Source organism: Narcine bancroftii, chromosome 4, assembly GCF_036971445.1.
Source record: "Narcine bancroftii isolate sNarBan1 chromosome 4, sNarBan1.hap1, whole genome shotgun sequence".
Lineage (NCBI taxonomy): Eukaryota > Metazoa > Chordata > Chondrichthyes > Torpediniformes > Narcinidae > Narcine > Narcine bancroftii.
The window spans coordinates 43723565-43739484 of record NC_091472.1 but is presented as its reverse complement, the minus strand read 5'-3'; the positions used below and the strand labels follow the sequence as shown (position 1 = coordinate 43739484).

The 15920-nt window shown below is 38.8% G+C and overlaps 1 protein-coding gene across 1 annotated transcript in view; it reads left to right on the top strand.

Moving 5' to 3' along the window:
• The window catches only part of mta3 (metastasis associated 1 family, member 3), a 159294-nt gene that overhangs the window by 100569 nt on the left and 42805 nt on the right, over positions 1-15920 (top strand). The window contains exon 6 of the mRNA XM_069931134.1: positions 12826-12928. Within this exon, the coding sequence (XP_069787235.1) occupies positions 12826-12928 (103 nt within the window). The remainder of the gene's footprint in view (positions 1-12825; positions 12929-15920) is intronic.

The window sequence follows — 15920 nt, the reverse complement described above, 5'->3', positions numbered from 1 at the left end:
TGAAGTGTTTTCTTCACGATGCCATTGGTGAGTTGGGTCCAGGAAAGATCCTCCGAGATAGTGACTCGCCATAATCAAAATTTGCTCACCCTCTCTATCTCTGATCCCCCAGTGATCACTGGATTGTCTACCTCTGGCTTTCCTTTACTGGAGTCAACAATCAGCTCCTTAGTTTTGATGACATTGAATGCAAGGTTGTTATTGGTGCACCATTCAGCTAAGTTTTCCTCCTGTATGGATGACTCATCCCCTTCCTTTATACAACCCACCACCGTAGCATCATTAGGAAATGTATAGATGGTGGGGTTTTTTTAATAATGTATTTAAAATGTTTAACCATACATGCAGTTAATTACAAAATTAAAAGCTACAAGTACAAAATAAATTCAGTATGATGCTTATACCCTAACCCCCACCCACCCAAGAACGACCTCAAAGAAAATAAAAAAGATACAGAAAGAAAAGCAAGAAAAAGATAAAGAAATAGAAAGAAAGACATAAGAAACCCAAAATGGATTTCTGAAAAGAGCCACAATCTCCAAGGATCATAAGTTCATATTCAATTAATTTTGTTTGGTAAAGATTAATGCAGTTTTCGAGGATTAGGATAAACATAATTAGATATGAACACTTGAGATTTGTAAATATGGGCGCCAAACTTTTAAAAATATATAGTACTTATTTCTTAAGTTGTAGGTAATTTTCTCTAGGGGAATACAACTATGTATTTCTGCATGCCAACATGCCATACCTAGTTGTGAATCAGATTTCCATATACATTTTTTAGCCCGTCAATGTAATTTTAACAAATTCTGTTTGATGTTTGGATAGCTTCAGTTTAGGTCTTATCCCTGTAATGCTACCTCGTAAAAATAGTTCTGGGTTTTGTGGAAATTTGATTCCTGTGATCTGCTCTAGGACATTTCCTAAATCAACCTAAAAAGGCCTTACTTTAGAACATAACCAAGTTGAATGTAAAAAAAGTTCCTAACTCCTCAGCACATCTGAAACATTGGTCTGATAGGCCTGAATTTAATTTGTTTTATTTTTGTGGTGTGAGATATAATTGATGCAAAAAAAATTATATTGTACCAATTTAAATCTTGCATATATTGTCTTTGTCATACTTTCCCCGACATAGTGCAGACCAGGTTTGCTCGTCAATTCTTACAGTTTAGTCTGATTCCCATCTCTATCTGGATTTATGAACCCCCTGTTTGGGTGTTTCCATTTGAAATAAAAGATGGTGTTATTGTCATAATGAGCTACACCCTCATAGGTGTAAAGTACATGGTATACAAACAGCACAGTAACAGGCCCTTTCAGTCCACGAGGTAGTGCTGCCCAATTACACCCAATTGACCTACAACCCTCGGCACATTTTGAAGGGTGGGAGGAAACTGGAATATCCAGGGTAAACCCACACAGGTACGGAGAGCGTGGGATTTGAACCCCGTCCCAATCGCTGGTGTTGTAACAGTGTTCTGCTTATTGCTAGGCTAACTGTGCCAGCCTATATTTTTTAACATAATAAATATCCTGAAATGCTTCTTCAAAAAATAAAATTCATCTATGGGACCAAACAGATCATATTGCTCAAAGAGATTTATTCACAGGGATGGGGAAAGGGGGAGAGAGAGCGAGAGATGGGGAGGAACGTAACAGAAAGTCGATGTTAATGTCAGTGATCATTGGGGGATCAGAGGTGGAGAGGGTGAGCATCTTTAAGTTCTTGGGAGTCACTATCTTGTAGGATCTTTCCTGGACCCAACAGGCTAATGGCATCGTGAAGAAATGCCTCGATTTCCTCAGCAATTTATGGAGGTTTGGTATGACATAGAAACCTTGGTAAATTTCTACAGATGTGAGGTGGAAAATGTGCTAAAAACACCGAAATGCTGGAGGAACTCGGGCCGATTTTTCAGCATCTGTTGGAGACAGATACATGGCCAAGGTTTCAGGCCTGAGCCCTTCAAGGAAAAATCAGAAAAGGTAGAGGCAGGATATCTCAGAACGTCTCAGAATTCAAACAATGAGGGAGGAATCCAGACCAAGAAAAGTGGTTAATTGGATGTGACAAGGGACTAGGTAGAAATGACCATGTCTGTGCAAAAGGAGGCAGCGAATAGAGAGATGACAGGGGAAGTGGGGCGGCTGGGGAGGTGTGCTTAACAAAAGCCAGAGAAATCGATATTAATTGCCATCCAATTGGAAGGTGCCCATTTGGAAGATGAGGTGCTGTTTCTCCAATTTACAGGTGGTTTCAGTCTGGCAGTACATGAGACCATGGGCATACATGTCAGCAAGGAAATGGAAAGGAGAATTGAAATGGTGGCCACTGGGAGATCCACGCATTTGCAGCAGACAGAGCCACGGTGCTTAACAAAGCCATCTCCCAGTCTGCGTCCAGCCTTTACAATGTAGAGGAGACCATAGCGGGAACACTGGATGCAGTAGATGACCCCTGCAGATTCACAAGTGAAATTTTGCTTCACTTTGAAGGACTGTTTGGGGCCCTAAATGGTGCTGAGGGAGGAGGTGTGGGTGCAAGTGGAGCATCTCCTGCAGTCACAGGGATAGATCCCAAAGGGACGATTGATGAGGAGGGAGAAGAGGACAAGGGAGGCACAGAGGGAGCGGTCCCTGAAGAAAGGGGAATATGTGCCTAGTAGTGGGATCACGTAGTAGATGGCAGAAATGGCAGAGGAGGATGTGTGGGATGCAGAGGCTGGTGGGGTGGTAAGAGAGGAAAAGAGGAATCCTGTCCATGTTGTGGGTGGTGATGGAGAGGCCAGGGCAGATGTGCGGGTAATGGAGGATATGCGGGTGAGTGCCAAGTTGATTGCGGTAGAGGGAAAACCACATTGTTTTGAAGAAAGAGGTCATCTCTGATGATCTGGCATGGAAGTCCTCATCCTGGGTGCAGATGCAAGGGTGACTGAGGAATTGAGTGAATGAAATGGAATCCTTACAGGGGACAGGATGGGAAGAGGTATAGTCGAGGTAACTGTGGGAGTTGGTGGGTTTATAGAAGGTGTCTGTCGAGCGTTTGTCTCCTGAGATGGACATAAAGAGATCGAGGAAAGGGAGTCAGGGTGGAAGTTAGCAGTAAAGTGGATGAAGTCAATGAGCTTATCATTGGATACCTGAGCCAGCACCAAAGAAGTCAATGATGTAGCAGAGGAAGATTTGAGGGGTCTTGCCTGTGTAGGATTGCTCCATGTAGCCAACAAAAAAACAGGCAGAACTCGGCCCATGCAGGTACCCATGGTTACCCCTTTAACGTGGAAAAAATCTGATGAGTCAAAGGAGAAATTATTGAGGGTGAGGACAAGTTCTGCCAACTGCAGGAGGGTTGGTTCTGTTGTCCAGAAAGAAGCAAAGGGCTTTGATGCCTTCTGTAAGGGGAATGGAGATGTATAAGGATTGAATATCCATGATAAATATTAGGTGATTGAGTTCAGGGATCTGGAAGTTGTTGAAGTGATGGAGGGTATGTGAAGTGTCCTGGATGTAGGTGGAGAGGGCCTGGACCAGGGGAACAAAACAGTCAATGTAAGCGGAGACCAATATGGTGGGGCAGGAGCGCGCGGACACAATAGATTGGCTGGGACAATTGGATTTGTGGATCTTGGGCTGCATCACAGTCTGGTATGGGGAGCATAAAACCCTCCAAAGATGGTGGATACAGCCCAGGACATCACAGGCCAGACATCTCTCCACCATCGAGAAAATCTACAGGGAATGCTGCAGTTGGAAAGCAGCAGCAATCATCAAGGATCCACACCACCCAACACATGCTATGTTATCGTTGCTACCATCAGGAAAAAGGCTCGCACCAGCAGGTTCAGGAACAGTTGCTACCCCTCCACCATCAGACTCTTCAACAACAAACTCAATCAGGGACTCACTTAAGGACTCTTTTGGACGATTGATTTTTATTTATTCTCTCTGTGTTGCACAGTCAGTATGTTTACATTATTTATCTGTTTACAGTTCTTTATTTGTTTGCAGGTGTATGTTGTGTACAGATTTTTTTCATTTTGCACTACCAATAAGTGGTAATTCTGCCTCACTTGCAGGGAAAAGAATCTCAGGGTTGTATGAGATGCCATGTACAGGTCTGTACTCTGACAATAAATCTGAGAATCTAATGCCATCTGGTTGGAGAGTGCCAAGATGGAATATTAAGTGTTGTTCCTCCATTATGCAGATATCCTCAGTTTGACAGTGCATAAGGCCATGTATGTGTACGAATGGGTCTGCTATTAAAATGGTTGGCCGCAGGATAGCCCCTGTTGTTGCAGTGGACAGCGAATGTACTTTAATGAAACAATCTCTCAGTCTATGTTCATTCTCTCCAATATAGAAGAGGCCACAACAGGATCACTGGATACAGTACATGACCACTGCAAATTCACTAGTAAAGTGTTGTTCCCCACCTCCTTCCCTCTCCATTCAGAGAGCTACCCCCTCTCCCTCTCAGTTTTCAGCTTTTTTCTCTTCTGTCCTCCAATCCATATCCACCTATGACCTCTTGCCTGTTGGCCTCTGGACCTTGACCTGCCCCTTCCTCCCTCCTCTCTTCCCCCACCATTTTGTTTTGCGTGTCTGCCTGTGTTTTTGCTCATACTTTGATGAATTGGTCACCCTTCATTTTTGTAGATGCTGCGTGATCTGCTGAGTTTCTCCAGCACTTTTATGTATTACAGATCACATTGCTCAGCTCGTTTGATGATGTGCATATTTTTAATTTACTTAATACCTCATGCTGTTTGAATTTTAAAATGAGCTGCAGGAACTGATATCAGGACTCTACTTAATTACAGATACTCTCTGACTTGCGACCTACTCAACTTGCGTCCATTCTCGCGACCAATTAAAAAAAAATGCGCACGTGCGTAATATAGAGCCTGGCTCACAGCCGCCATTCTGTTGGCATGCTATAAAGATGGCAAGCAAGAGGAAAATCCTAACCCTTGCCAATAGATTGTCTCATTCCACCATTTCAACAATTTTAAAGGACAAAAAATATGTGAGGCTGTAACAGGTTCTGTAAGTATGAAAAACCATCTTGATTCCTGTACATATGTACGGTGGGTTTGCGAATTGGAGTTCAGTTGGCATATGTGCGAGAGTTAAGGGCATGAATTCAAGATTGTCATGGTGCTTAACTCTCGCGCATGTGCAACCGAACTCCAATATGTGAACCCACCGCGCATGCACACAGGAATCAGGATGGCAGCGCCCAGCGTATGGAACCTGGGACACTGACTAGCAAAGTAAGTACATACATTTTGGCTCTTATGTGCCCTATATCCTTGTTATGGTTTGTCAGTTGCAACATTTGATTAAAAAGTTTGCTTTAAGATTTCGGTCCTCCACACATGTGGGCAAAATTCCAACTTGGGTCCATTCCACGATATGACCAATCCTTCAGCATCAATAATGGTTGTAAGTCGGGGACTACCTGTATAGCTCAGGTGGTCTGTTTTGTTTATTGTGCATTGCTTGAAATGCAGAGCAACTTAATGTAAAAATATTTCAGAATTAGTGGCAAAGAAATTTGAGTGAGTTTAAAAAATGTTTAATAGGTGTTTATGAAATCATTTTATTTCATTTCTTAAATGGCCCCTAAGAAATATGTGAACTTGGAATATTGTGTAACTCCAGAGTTAATATACCTATGCTGGTGAAAGGAAAACTTCAGTGGAGCTGCTTAGTTTCAGGTTGTTCACAAGGCATGTGCGATCTATTTTGAAAATGACCTGTATCTTTACTTGGGCTTTATTACCTAGAAGAATTTTCTAAAATATGTTTGATGTGATGTTCCTGAATGTTATAATTAATTAAATTTCATTATCATTTACTGATAATACTGGAGACATTTTTAAAATCTCCTCCAAAATAAATGTTGTGCCCAGTTTTGGTTAAAAGAACAATTACTACTGCAAATATTCACATTCAGGGAGATGAATGTCACATCTTCAGTTCTGTTCTCTGTTCTCTAAGTATGACATTGATGTATTTTTGTGTCAAATAAAGTTACTTTAACCTGAGAGTTGTACTGAATGAATAACCATTTATAATTTTGTCAAGTTTTGACTTGTATTTCTGTAAGTCTACACATTAATTTTTTTTTGTATATGGTTCAATATATTATAATTTTCCCACAGAATCAAAATCAGGTTAATTGTCATCAACATATTGTATAAAATTTGTTGTTTTGAGGCAGCAGTATGGTGCAGAACAAGGTGCAAAATTGCTATAAAATTATAATTAATACAAATTTTTTTTTTAAATAAGCAATGCAAAAAGGAGAAAAAGTGAGGTAGTGTCTACAGGTTCATTGGTCATTCAGAAATCTGATGGCGAAGGGGAAGAAGTTTTTGTTACATTGAGTATGCATCTTCAAGCTCTTGTACCTCTTCCCCGATGGTAGCAATGAGAAAGGAAACGACCTGGGTGGTGAGGGTCATTAATGATAGATGCTTTCTTGAGACACCTCCTCTTAAAGATTTTTTTTAATTGAGGGAAGATTAGTGCCCATGATGGTACTAGCCAAGTTTACAACTCTCTTTAGCTTATTCCCGTCCTCTGCATTGGCACCTCCACAAACACAGTGATCCACCCAATCAGAATGTTCTTCACAATACACCTGTAGAAATTTGCAAGAGCCTTTGGTGACATATCAAATCTCCTCAAACTCCGAACAAAATATAGTCACTGGCGTGCCTTCTTCATAATTGCATTAAAATGATGGTCCCAGGATTGGTGTTCAGAGATATTGACACCCAGGAATCTGAAGTTTCCTACCCTGTCCACATACTGTTTGTCATCCTTTGTAAAATATTTAAAATTAGAGTTATAAAATACAATTAAAACTCTAAAACTATTTGTTCAGTTAGGTTTTGAATTTTATCCTGTATTTCATTTGTAGAATTTTCTTTGTTATGAAAGCTGAGCCAACTTGTAATTTACATTTTACATTTTCTAATTTATAACATTACTAATTTGAGGTGGTAGAAAGTTGAATAACTTCAACATGTTTTTTGAGGCCCAGTAGGTTTTATTTCGATCTTTTAAATACTTTTTACAATCAGTAAAGAAGATTTATTTGCTATTCCCTGAAGAAACAGATACAGATTAGAACATTTAAAATTAAAGTGAAAAATGTTTTCATTACTAAATTGCAGCATTCAGAACATGATGCTCTGCCAGCTCAATCCATGTTGCTTTAGATAAAAGTGCAACTACCGAGTGAATTTGATATTACCTTCTCAGTAAGTTGTCATCTTGTGATCCTTTTTAGTAATATAAGTAAACCAAGTAATTTAAAAAATCCTTTTGCTGAAATCAGTCGACATTTAGGAATACAGCCTCTCCCCAATTTATGACCTATGTGACTTATGACCCATACTAAGACCAAAAAAAAATAACGCCTGCTTGTGCATGAATAGTGACCATCTCTCAGTTGCATTTGGTAAGCTCGCCAAAGGAAATAGCAAACAAGAGGAAAAAACCGTCCCCTGCTGATAGATCTGGCAAGGAGGCGAGGAAATCACTCGATTCGGAATTGAAAATAATTTGATTGACAACTTCTACATGCCATGCTAACATACTTCCGGCTTGCATCCATTTCGAAATACGACCGGTGGGTCAGATGGAATTCAGAAATATGTTGGGGAATATCTGTATACATTACAAGTAAAATCTGTTTGACCTTGCATCTGTTTGACCTACTACCCTCTGGCAGACGCTACAGGTCAATTAAGACAAGAACAAACGGACTCAGAAACAGCTTTTTCCCCCAGGCTGTCACTACACTGAACACACATATCCACAAATTCCCCTCTCTGTCCTCCACATCTATTATACATACAGCTGACACCCCCGCCTCCATTCACATAAAGGACATATACGGCACTCTAAATTAAATTTTTTATTTAACTTCTGTGGTGCTGCCTGTGGTTGCGTCGCTGCATTGGTAACCTTGTACTGCTGTCATAAATCTCGTTGTATAACTTGTACAATGACAATAAAAAGCTATTTGATTTGATTTGACATTGAACCTAAGGATTTCATGACCTGGATATTTTCATTGAGTAGATCTTTTGGGAAAATAGTGAAAGTTTCTGGAAAGATTTAAAAGATTGTGGATATGAGCAGCTTAGAATTATTTTCTTTCTATTGAATGTTTAAGAATATTCCCCAAATTAAGTGAGCAAGTTCAGAGTTCACCTGCAGATTATCTTTAATAGTTCATGAATAATACTGGATATCAGAGTGTGGGTGGCTTTTTCCTGGAATCAAATTCCTGGTCCATAATATAGTGTCAGCACTGAAACTAAAACTGTTTGTTATATGTTGTGACTTGCAACTTTTTTTTTCCCTATCAACATTGGAGAATTATACAAAAAGTGGGCTTCTCTCCCCTGAAATACAGAGCAGTTAGAATGAAAAGAGAGAAAAACGGCAAATTTCTCATGAAATACTGCAAGGACAAACCATTGAGTTTGTGCTGATTCTCAGAGTAATTCCATTCATCCCATTACCTCCATTTATTTCCTTGTAACTTTCTCTGTCATGTGGCCACTGGGATCCCCACTTTCCTGCCATTCTCCCACCATTCATCTATAGCAGGGAACAGTTAAAGTGGTGTATTTATTTATTAACCAATTTTTGGGATGTGGGAGAAACCTGAGAACCCAGAGGACATCCGTACACTGATCAGTGATTGAACTGAAATATTACTGCCATATCTCCTCAAGTGACACCAAATTTGCTGAAGCACATCCAGTTCTTCATTTTTAAACTACTTTTTAAAATGTTTCATCTTTTGATTACCATTACTAATTCTGATTTTAATACAGTAAAACCCATGATACTCAGCACCCTGGGTTTTCGTAGATGCTGGATAAGTGTATTTTCCAATTGCTTGAGACTTACTCTTACAATACCCAACTGATACACCTGCATTAAGAATAAAGAGTTTAAAAGACAAAAGCACTTTGTTGTACTTAGACTGAACAAACTTCACTTGCATGAGTTTTAGTTTATTTTCAGTCAATTATTTTGAAAATATTTAACCGTCACTGTATCAGCAGGCTCTTCCCCCTCCATGGAGTTTCCCGTAAGACGAATAATAACCTTATGGATAATTAACCTCCCCCAAGTTTACAGAAAAAGCCTTTGACTGGGGAAAATCTTGCTAAGTAGAGATAAAGAAACACTCTAAGAGAGTCACCCCAATGGCAAGCAGCATCAACCAGCTCTTCATCCATTGCTGTTTCACACAACTTTATTCAAACAGTGGCTATGAGCAAAGCACGACCAAGGCACTCTGTTTGCTGAATATTTGCTCCCATCTTCACCAAAGATTCAGAGAACATTTACTTTTACATTTTTAAACCTGATTTTTTTTAAAAATTTGTTATTTTTTCTTTTTTGCCAGTTGCTTAAGGCTGCTGGTTGCTTGAATTCTGGATGCTGTGGACATTATTTTATTACTATTTTATATAGGGCACAAGAAAATTGGACTAACCTTTGACTATCTGCCCCTTAAGTCTGCTCTGCCATTGAATGTGATCATGGCTGATCTATGCTGGCCTCTTCTGTCCCAGTTCCCTGTAACTTTCAATTCCCTGATCACGTAAATATTTATCTATCTCCATCTTAAATATATCTGATGATCTGGCACCCCATGCTCTCAGGGGCAGAGAATCGCAGAGATCCACCACTATTTCTTTGCATCTCATATACAGTTTAACTGTGGAAAATGGTGGACAGGACCTGTATTCTTACAGCTTTTGTCAAGTTAATTTCATGCTCTTCCTCCCATTAAAACTGATTTGCTGGTATATTCACTGATTTACTGGTATATTCATCTTGCACAATGGAATCACTGTCAGTTTTTGGCATAAAATAATTTTGTTTTGTTGTTTGTAACAGTTCCCTTTTTTAATGTCATTGTTAAGTTGTACTTTAAATACTGATGCAGTTCATTGCACATGATAGTGAATGTGGGTAGTTTCGAACTTTTTTATTGCTGACAGTACATTTTTGAATCAATAGACAGTATATTAATGGGGTGGGGTTATGTGCAAGAGATCTACAATATTCAATCATTTAGGAAACATTATTTTTAGTGGTATAATTTTTTGTACTAGGTATTTTAAACTTTGGGTACAATCGAAAACATCTGATATTTCTCATTTATAGATTTTGAAAAGAACTTGAATGTAGATCTCAACAGTATTAACAACTTTCTTGAGGCGTGAGAGCTGAAGTCATCTAATTTTTTTGCTGTTTCTATTTTGAGATTATTATCCTCAGTTAGTTGATTGAAGGATGTTTACCATCTTTGTCCATTGAAACACGTGGTCCATATATTAATTTATTATTTATCCGAATAAATATACCTTTCATGGAAACATGATGCTTCGACTGGCATAGCAGTTTGTGTAAAAGAAAGTCACGACTATATTACTTCTCTTCAGTTGAGATGTAAAAGTGAAGCTCATCATGAGATAATTTAATTAGATTTCAAGGTGGAAAGCTCTTTCAAGTGTCAGTTTGAAGTTGCTAACTGCACAATTATTTTCCAAAGATCACAGTGGTGAAGACAAATGCCAGATATGAAAGTTCTTGATCAGCTTAGTTTAGCTGGTAGCACACTTACTTAAATCAAAGGCTTGTTGGTCCCAGCTACATGCACTATTGAGCATTTACTACTGAGAATTCATTGTTGGATACATTTCTTTTGGATAATGTATGAAAGCAAAACTCTGCTGGACTAGGTGAATGTATATGATTCTAAAGCATTGCTCAATGAAGAACAGGGACTTCTTTTGGAGAAGCCATTCATTAGAACTATGGAGCATTTAAGGGAAATAGTGTTAATTTAATGGGAAGCAGATAAGCATGTGCGAGAAAGGAATGTAAAGATTTACTCACTGGATTTGATGGAGAGTGGGAGGAGGCCTCTTGAGCATAAATAGCATCTTAAACCAGTTGAGCCTGTTAACTTGGATCTGTGACATCAGATCTATGGGATTTTTTTAAAAAAACATACTCGATTAAGAAAATTAAATTATAAAATTAATATTGATCGAAATTCTCTGCTCTGCTTTGACAAAATTTACAATTTCTCTGTGTGTAATTATTTGTTGTCTGAACACCCAGTTAGATTGTTTCTAAACTGAAATAAATCAAGCCAATTTCTGCCTCTGTCCATCATAATTTAACAATATTTGTTGATAACTAGTCAATGTCAATTAAAAGTCATGAAAATTCATTTTGAATCCAATAGATTTACAGTATAGAAACAGGCTCTCTGGCTCAGTTTGTCAACGCTGCCCAACTTATCTACCTAAGTTCGTCTCATTTGTTTCCGTTCACCCTTTATCCCTCTCAACCTTTCCAATCTTTGTTACGACCAAAATCTTTTTCTTTAAACTTGTAATTATACAGCTTTACCTCTACTTCTTCCTCTCTCAGCATTTTCCACATGCCTCTCCCTTTTTATGTGGAAAAAATTGCCTCTCGGGTCACTTTTAAAGATTTCTTCTTCTCTCATCAGAAGACTGATAATTTACTTTGTCTGTGCCCCTCGTAATTTTATAGGCCTCGAAAGGATTCCTTTTCTAAAATGCAACCATTCTTTTTTTTTTAAATCAAGATAAAATCTGCTTAATATGAATTTCAGTGATGAGATTGAATTGAAATTTGTTTGTTCGTCGTCTGTTCTTGGAATTCTAGAAGGCTGTTGATGAGTTTCCACATTACAGGCTTATCAGCAAAGTTAAAGCACATGACGTAAAAGGTTGTGGGTTTGAAGTTACCTAAGTGGCAGACTGCAGATGGTCATGGTGAACGATTGTTTTTCAGATTGGATAAAGTTGAATTATTGCATTTCCTTTTGATTGGTATTAGTGCCATTGCATTTAAAACTATATTAATGACCTACACTTGGGAGTGGCTCCACAACTTTAATTGAAAACATGGCAATATTGTGAACCACAAAGTGGAATAGTAATTAATTTATGGATCATGTAAACAGATTCGTGAAATGGACAGGTGTATGGTAGATAACGTTTAGCAATTGTCGTAACAGCAGTCCCTAGGAAATGACATTATTCTCTTTTGTCCAGATTATTAATGCAAAGAGATGTGAGGAGATGCATTTTGCAAGGAAGAAAGAATAGAAGCAATACAGAAAAAAGAATAGAACCATAGAACATTACAGCACAGAAACAGGCCCCTTCAGCCCTTCTAGTCGATGCTAAACCAGTTTTTTTTCCCTAGTTCCACTGACCTGCACCCTTAGCCTTCCATACCTCTCCCATCCACGTACCTGTCCAAATTCTTCTTAAATGTTAAAATTGAGCCTGCATTCACCACTTCGGCTTAAAGTTTCTCCTCATGTTCCCCTAAACATTTCCCCTTTACCTATGTCCTCTAGTTTTTATCTTACTTACCCTCAGTGGAAAAATCCTATGTACATTTACTCTTGACTATTCCCCTCATAATTTTAAATGACTCTATCAAATCTCCCCTCATTTTTCTGCGCTCAAGGGAATAAAGCCCTAACCTGTTTAACATTTCCTTTTAACTCAGTTCCTGATCAGATACTGATCAAAAAAGGGTGTCTGGACAGAAAGATCTGAGAGGATGATTCCACGTCATGGAAAGTGATAGAGCAGGTTGAGAAAATCTGGTGCCCCAGGTTGTGTGATTGTTCTTAACAGCAACTAATACTAAATTAACTCTAAATGAATAATCCTTACTACGCTAAGTGAGATATGTTATTTCTTTTGTTGGTAGATGAATCTGATTCCAGAGATCAGTCAAAGATGGAGGTAAAGGTTTGGGATCCTGACAACCCATTGAATGATCGACAAATAGATCAGTTCCTGGTAGTTGCGCGGTAAGTTCAGGAGAAAAAACAATGCTGCTTATACTAATGTATGCCATGTGGATAAATGCAAAGGATTACATGGTAGAAAAGTGTACATGGCTGCTATCTATAATGGAAATACTTGAAAAGAATCTAAAGGATGTGGTATATTTGGAATTCATCATTTGCAGATGTTAACATATGAAATGTAATATTTCTGCCAGTTAATCCTCATAGAGATATAAATTATCTATTTATATAAATAGTATAACAATGGTAATTTGCTTTCTGTGGTCTCAAGACTCAAAGTAAACTGTTAACCAAGGATTAGATGGATGAGAGGATGTGCATTTTCCATCATTATCATCTTGCACTAATGGACATTACGTGGGATTTCATGAAATATATACCACAAAAACAGAATATTTGGCTTAACTGCTTTTATGGCACGCATGTTCCACTGAACTGTTCTCCCATTCTTGTTCATCTAAATTCATCAGTTCACTTCTCCAATGATAAAAAAATTCATACCCTTGATATAATTTGATCAGGGAAGTAAACAAGATAATCTGCAGATACAGGGGTAAAATGCAGTGCATAAAACTGTCAAACTCTCCTCTTTCTGGAGGGATAACTTCCTCCATCATCTCTTCATTCCTTCTTACCAGTTTTCCCCTAGGTACCAATGCCTATGACCACAAAAAGTAGTACACTTGCACTTAGGCCTCCTTGCTCACCAGCATTTGGGGCCTCAAACCTGCAAATCTGTGGTTGATCCTTGACAAAGGAAAGGCTGTGCATGTTGTCTACATAGACTTTAGTAAAGCGTTTGACAAGGTGTAACTTAAGAGGTTAGTCAAGAAGGTTCAGACACTAGGTATTCATGGTGAAGTAGTGAACTAAGTTTGACAATGGCTGCGCAGGTGAAGCCAGAGAGTAGTGGTTCGTGATTGCTTCTCAGACTGGTGGTGTGCCTCTGGGTTTGGTGCTGGTACCATTGTTTTTGGTCATCTATTTCAATGATCTGGATGATAATTTAGTAAATTGGAAGAGCAAATTTGCAGATGACATGAAGATTGGAGGTGTTGTGCACAGAGAAGAAGGTTTGCAAGGTGTACCAGCTAGACAAATGGCAGATGGAATTTAATGCAGATAAGTGTGAGCTGTTAGATTTTGGAAGGACAAGCCAAGAAAGGATGTACACGGTGAGTAGTAGGGCACTGAGGAGTGTGGTGGAACAGAGGGACATAGATACATAATTCCTTTAAAGTAACATCACCAGTGGATAGGGTTGTAAAGAAGGCTTTTGACATATTGGCCTTCATAAATCAAAGTGTTGAGTACAGGAGCTGGGATATTCTGGTAAAGTTAAATAAAACAAATGTGAGGCCAAATTTGGAGTATTTTCTGCAGTTTTGGTCACCTAACTACAGAAAAGATATCAATAAGATAGAAAGAATGCAGAGAAGATTTATTAGGATGTTGCCCAGATTTCAAAAACTGAGTTACAGGGAAAGGTTAAAAAGGTTAGGACTTTTTTCCCTGGAGCATAGAAGAATGAGGGGAGATTTGATAGAGCTATTAAAAATTATGAGGGAGATAGACAGAGTAAATGTAGATCGGCTTTTTCCACTTAGGACATGGGTTAAGAGTGAAAGGGGAAAAGTTTAGGGGGAACTTCTTTACACAATTTTAACATTTATGAAGAATTTGGACAGATACATTGATCGAAGAGGTATGATGTGCTCCGGACTGTGTGCAGGTCAGTGGGACGAGACAAAAAAAATTGGTTCGGCACAGACTAGAACGACTGAAGGGACAAGTTTCTGTGCTGTTGTGTTCAATGGTGCTTTGGATCTGTTGCTGCCAATGTGGCCTTCTCTTCATCAAGGAAACTGAGCACAGACAGAGAGATTGCTTCATTGAGCACCTTTACTCTGTCAACTGTAACAGCAATGTCCTCTCAGTGGCCAACCACTTTAAATCCAGAGTCCATTGCCACACTGACATTTCTGTCCATGGCCTCGTATACTGCCAAGTTGGGCCACCCACAATTTGGGGCACAGCACCTTGGATTCTGTCTTGGCATTCCAACCAGATGGCATCAATATCAATTTCTCCAATTTCTGTTAATCCCTCCCCTCAACTCTCTCTTTCTCATCCCTCCCCACAAACTCCCCACTGCCTTCCCCTCCTTCTCTCGAAGAGCTATTTTTCTTAACCCTCTGACTTCTCCTCCATCAATTTTTTCTATGCTAGCCTCCCACCTGTCTCCATCTGTTATTTCTTACCTGTTAGCCTGTGGTTTTCCCTCTTTCCCCTGCCCCACCTTTTTATTTCCACCTGATCTTTGGCATTCTGGCCTGTAAACTGTTATATGGTTATATGGAAATATCAACTGCTTTTACTTCCTATGGATGGTGTGTGTGATGTGCTGAGTTTCACCAGCACTTTTGTGTATTCAATCAAAGGGGTTAATGTTGAATTCCATCTCTTTTCTTTTGATTATTTTAAGCGAGCATCCTCCACATTACATTAGAACTGTAGAGTTCTAATAAATGTTGTCCAAACAATTTTGTTACATCTTACTATAATTTTTAAACTTAATATACATTTTCAAGTCTATCTCTCTGGAAATAATCAGTTCTGAGCTGCCTTATTTATTGCCTTTTAATCTTTATTCAACTTTTTTCAATTTCTTTGTTCTTTTAAACATTTAGTTTCATATTTTTCCTGTTATACGTTACCTTATTTGTTTTAATCAAAATTTAACTCTGAACATTTAACCTCTGTTGAAGTACATTTGAATTATATTTCCACTCTTCTGTTTATTTATTGTACTTCGTTTCAGTCATCCAATCGGGTCCCGAACATTCTGAGGGGAGAAGTCTTGGTACACGTTGGTACTAATGACATAGGTAAGATAAGTGAGGAGGTTCTGAAGAGAGAATACAGGGAATTAGGACGGAAGCTGAAAAGCAGTACCTCCGGGGTGGTAATCTCAGAAGTACTGCCTGTGCCA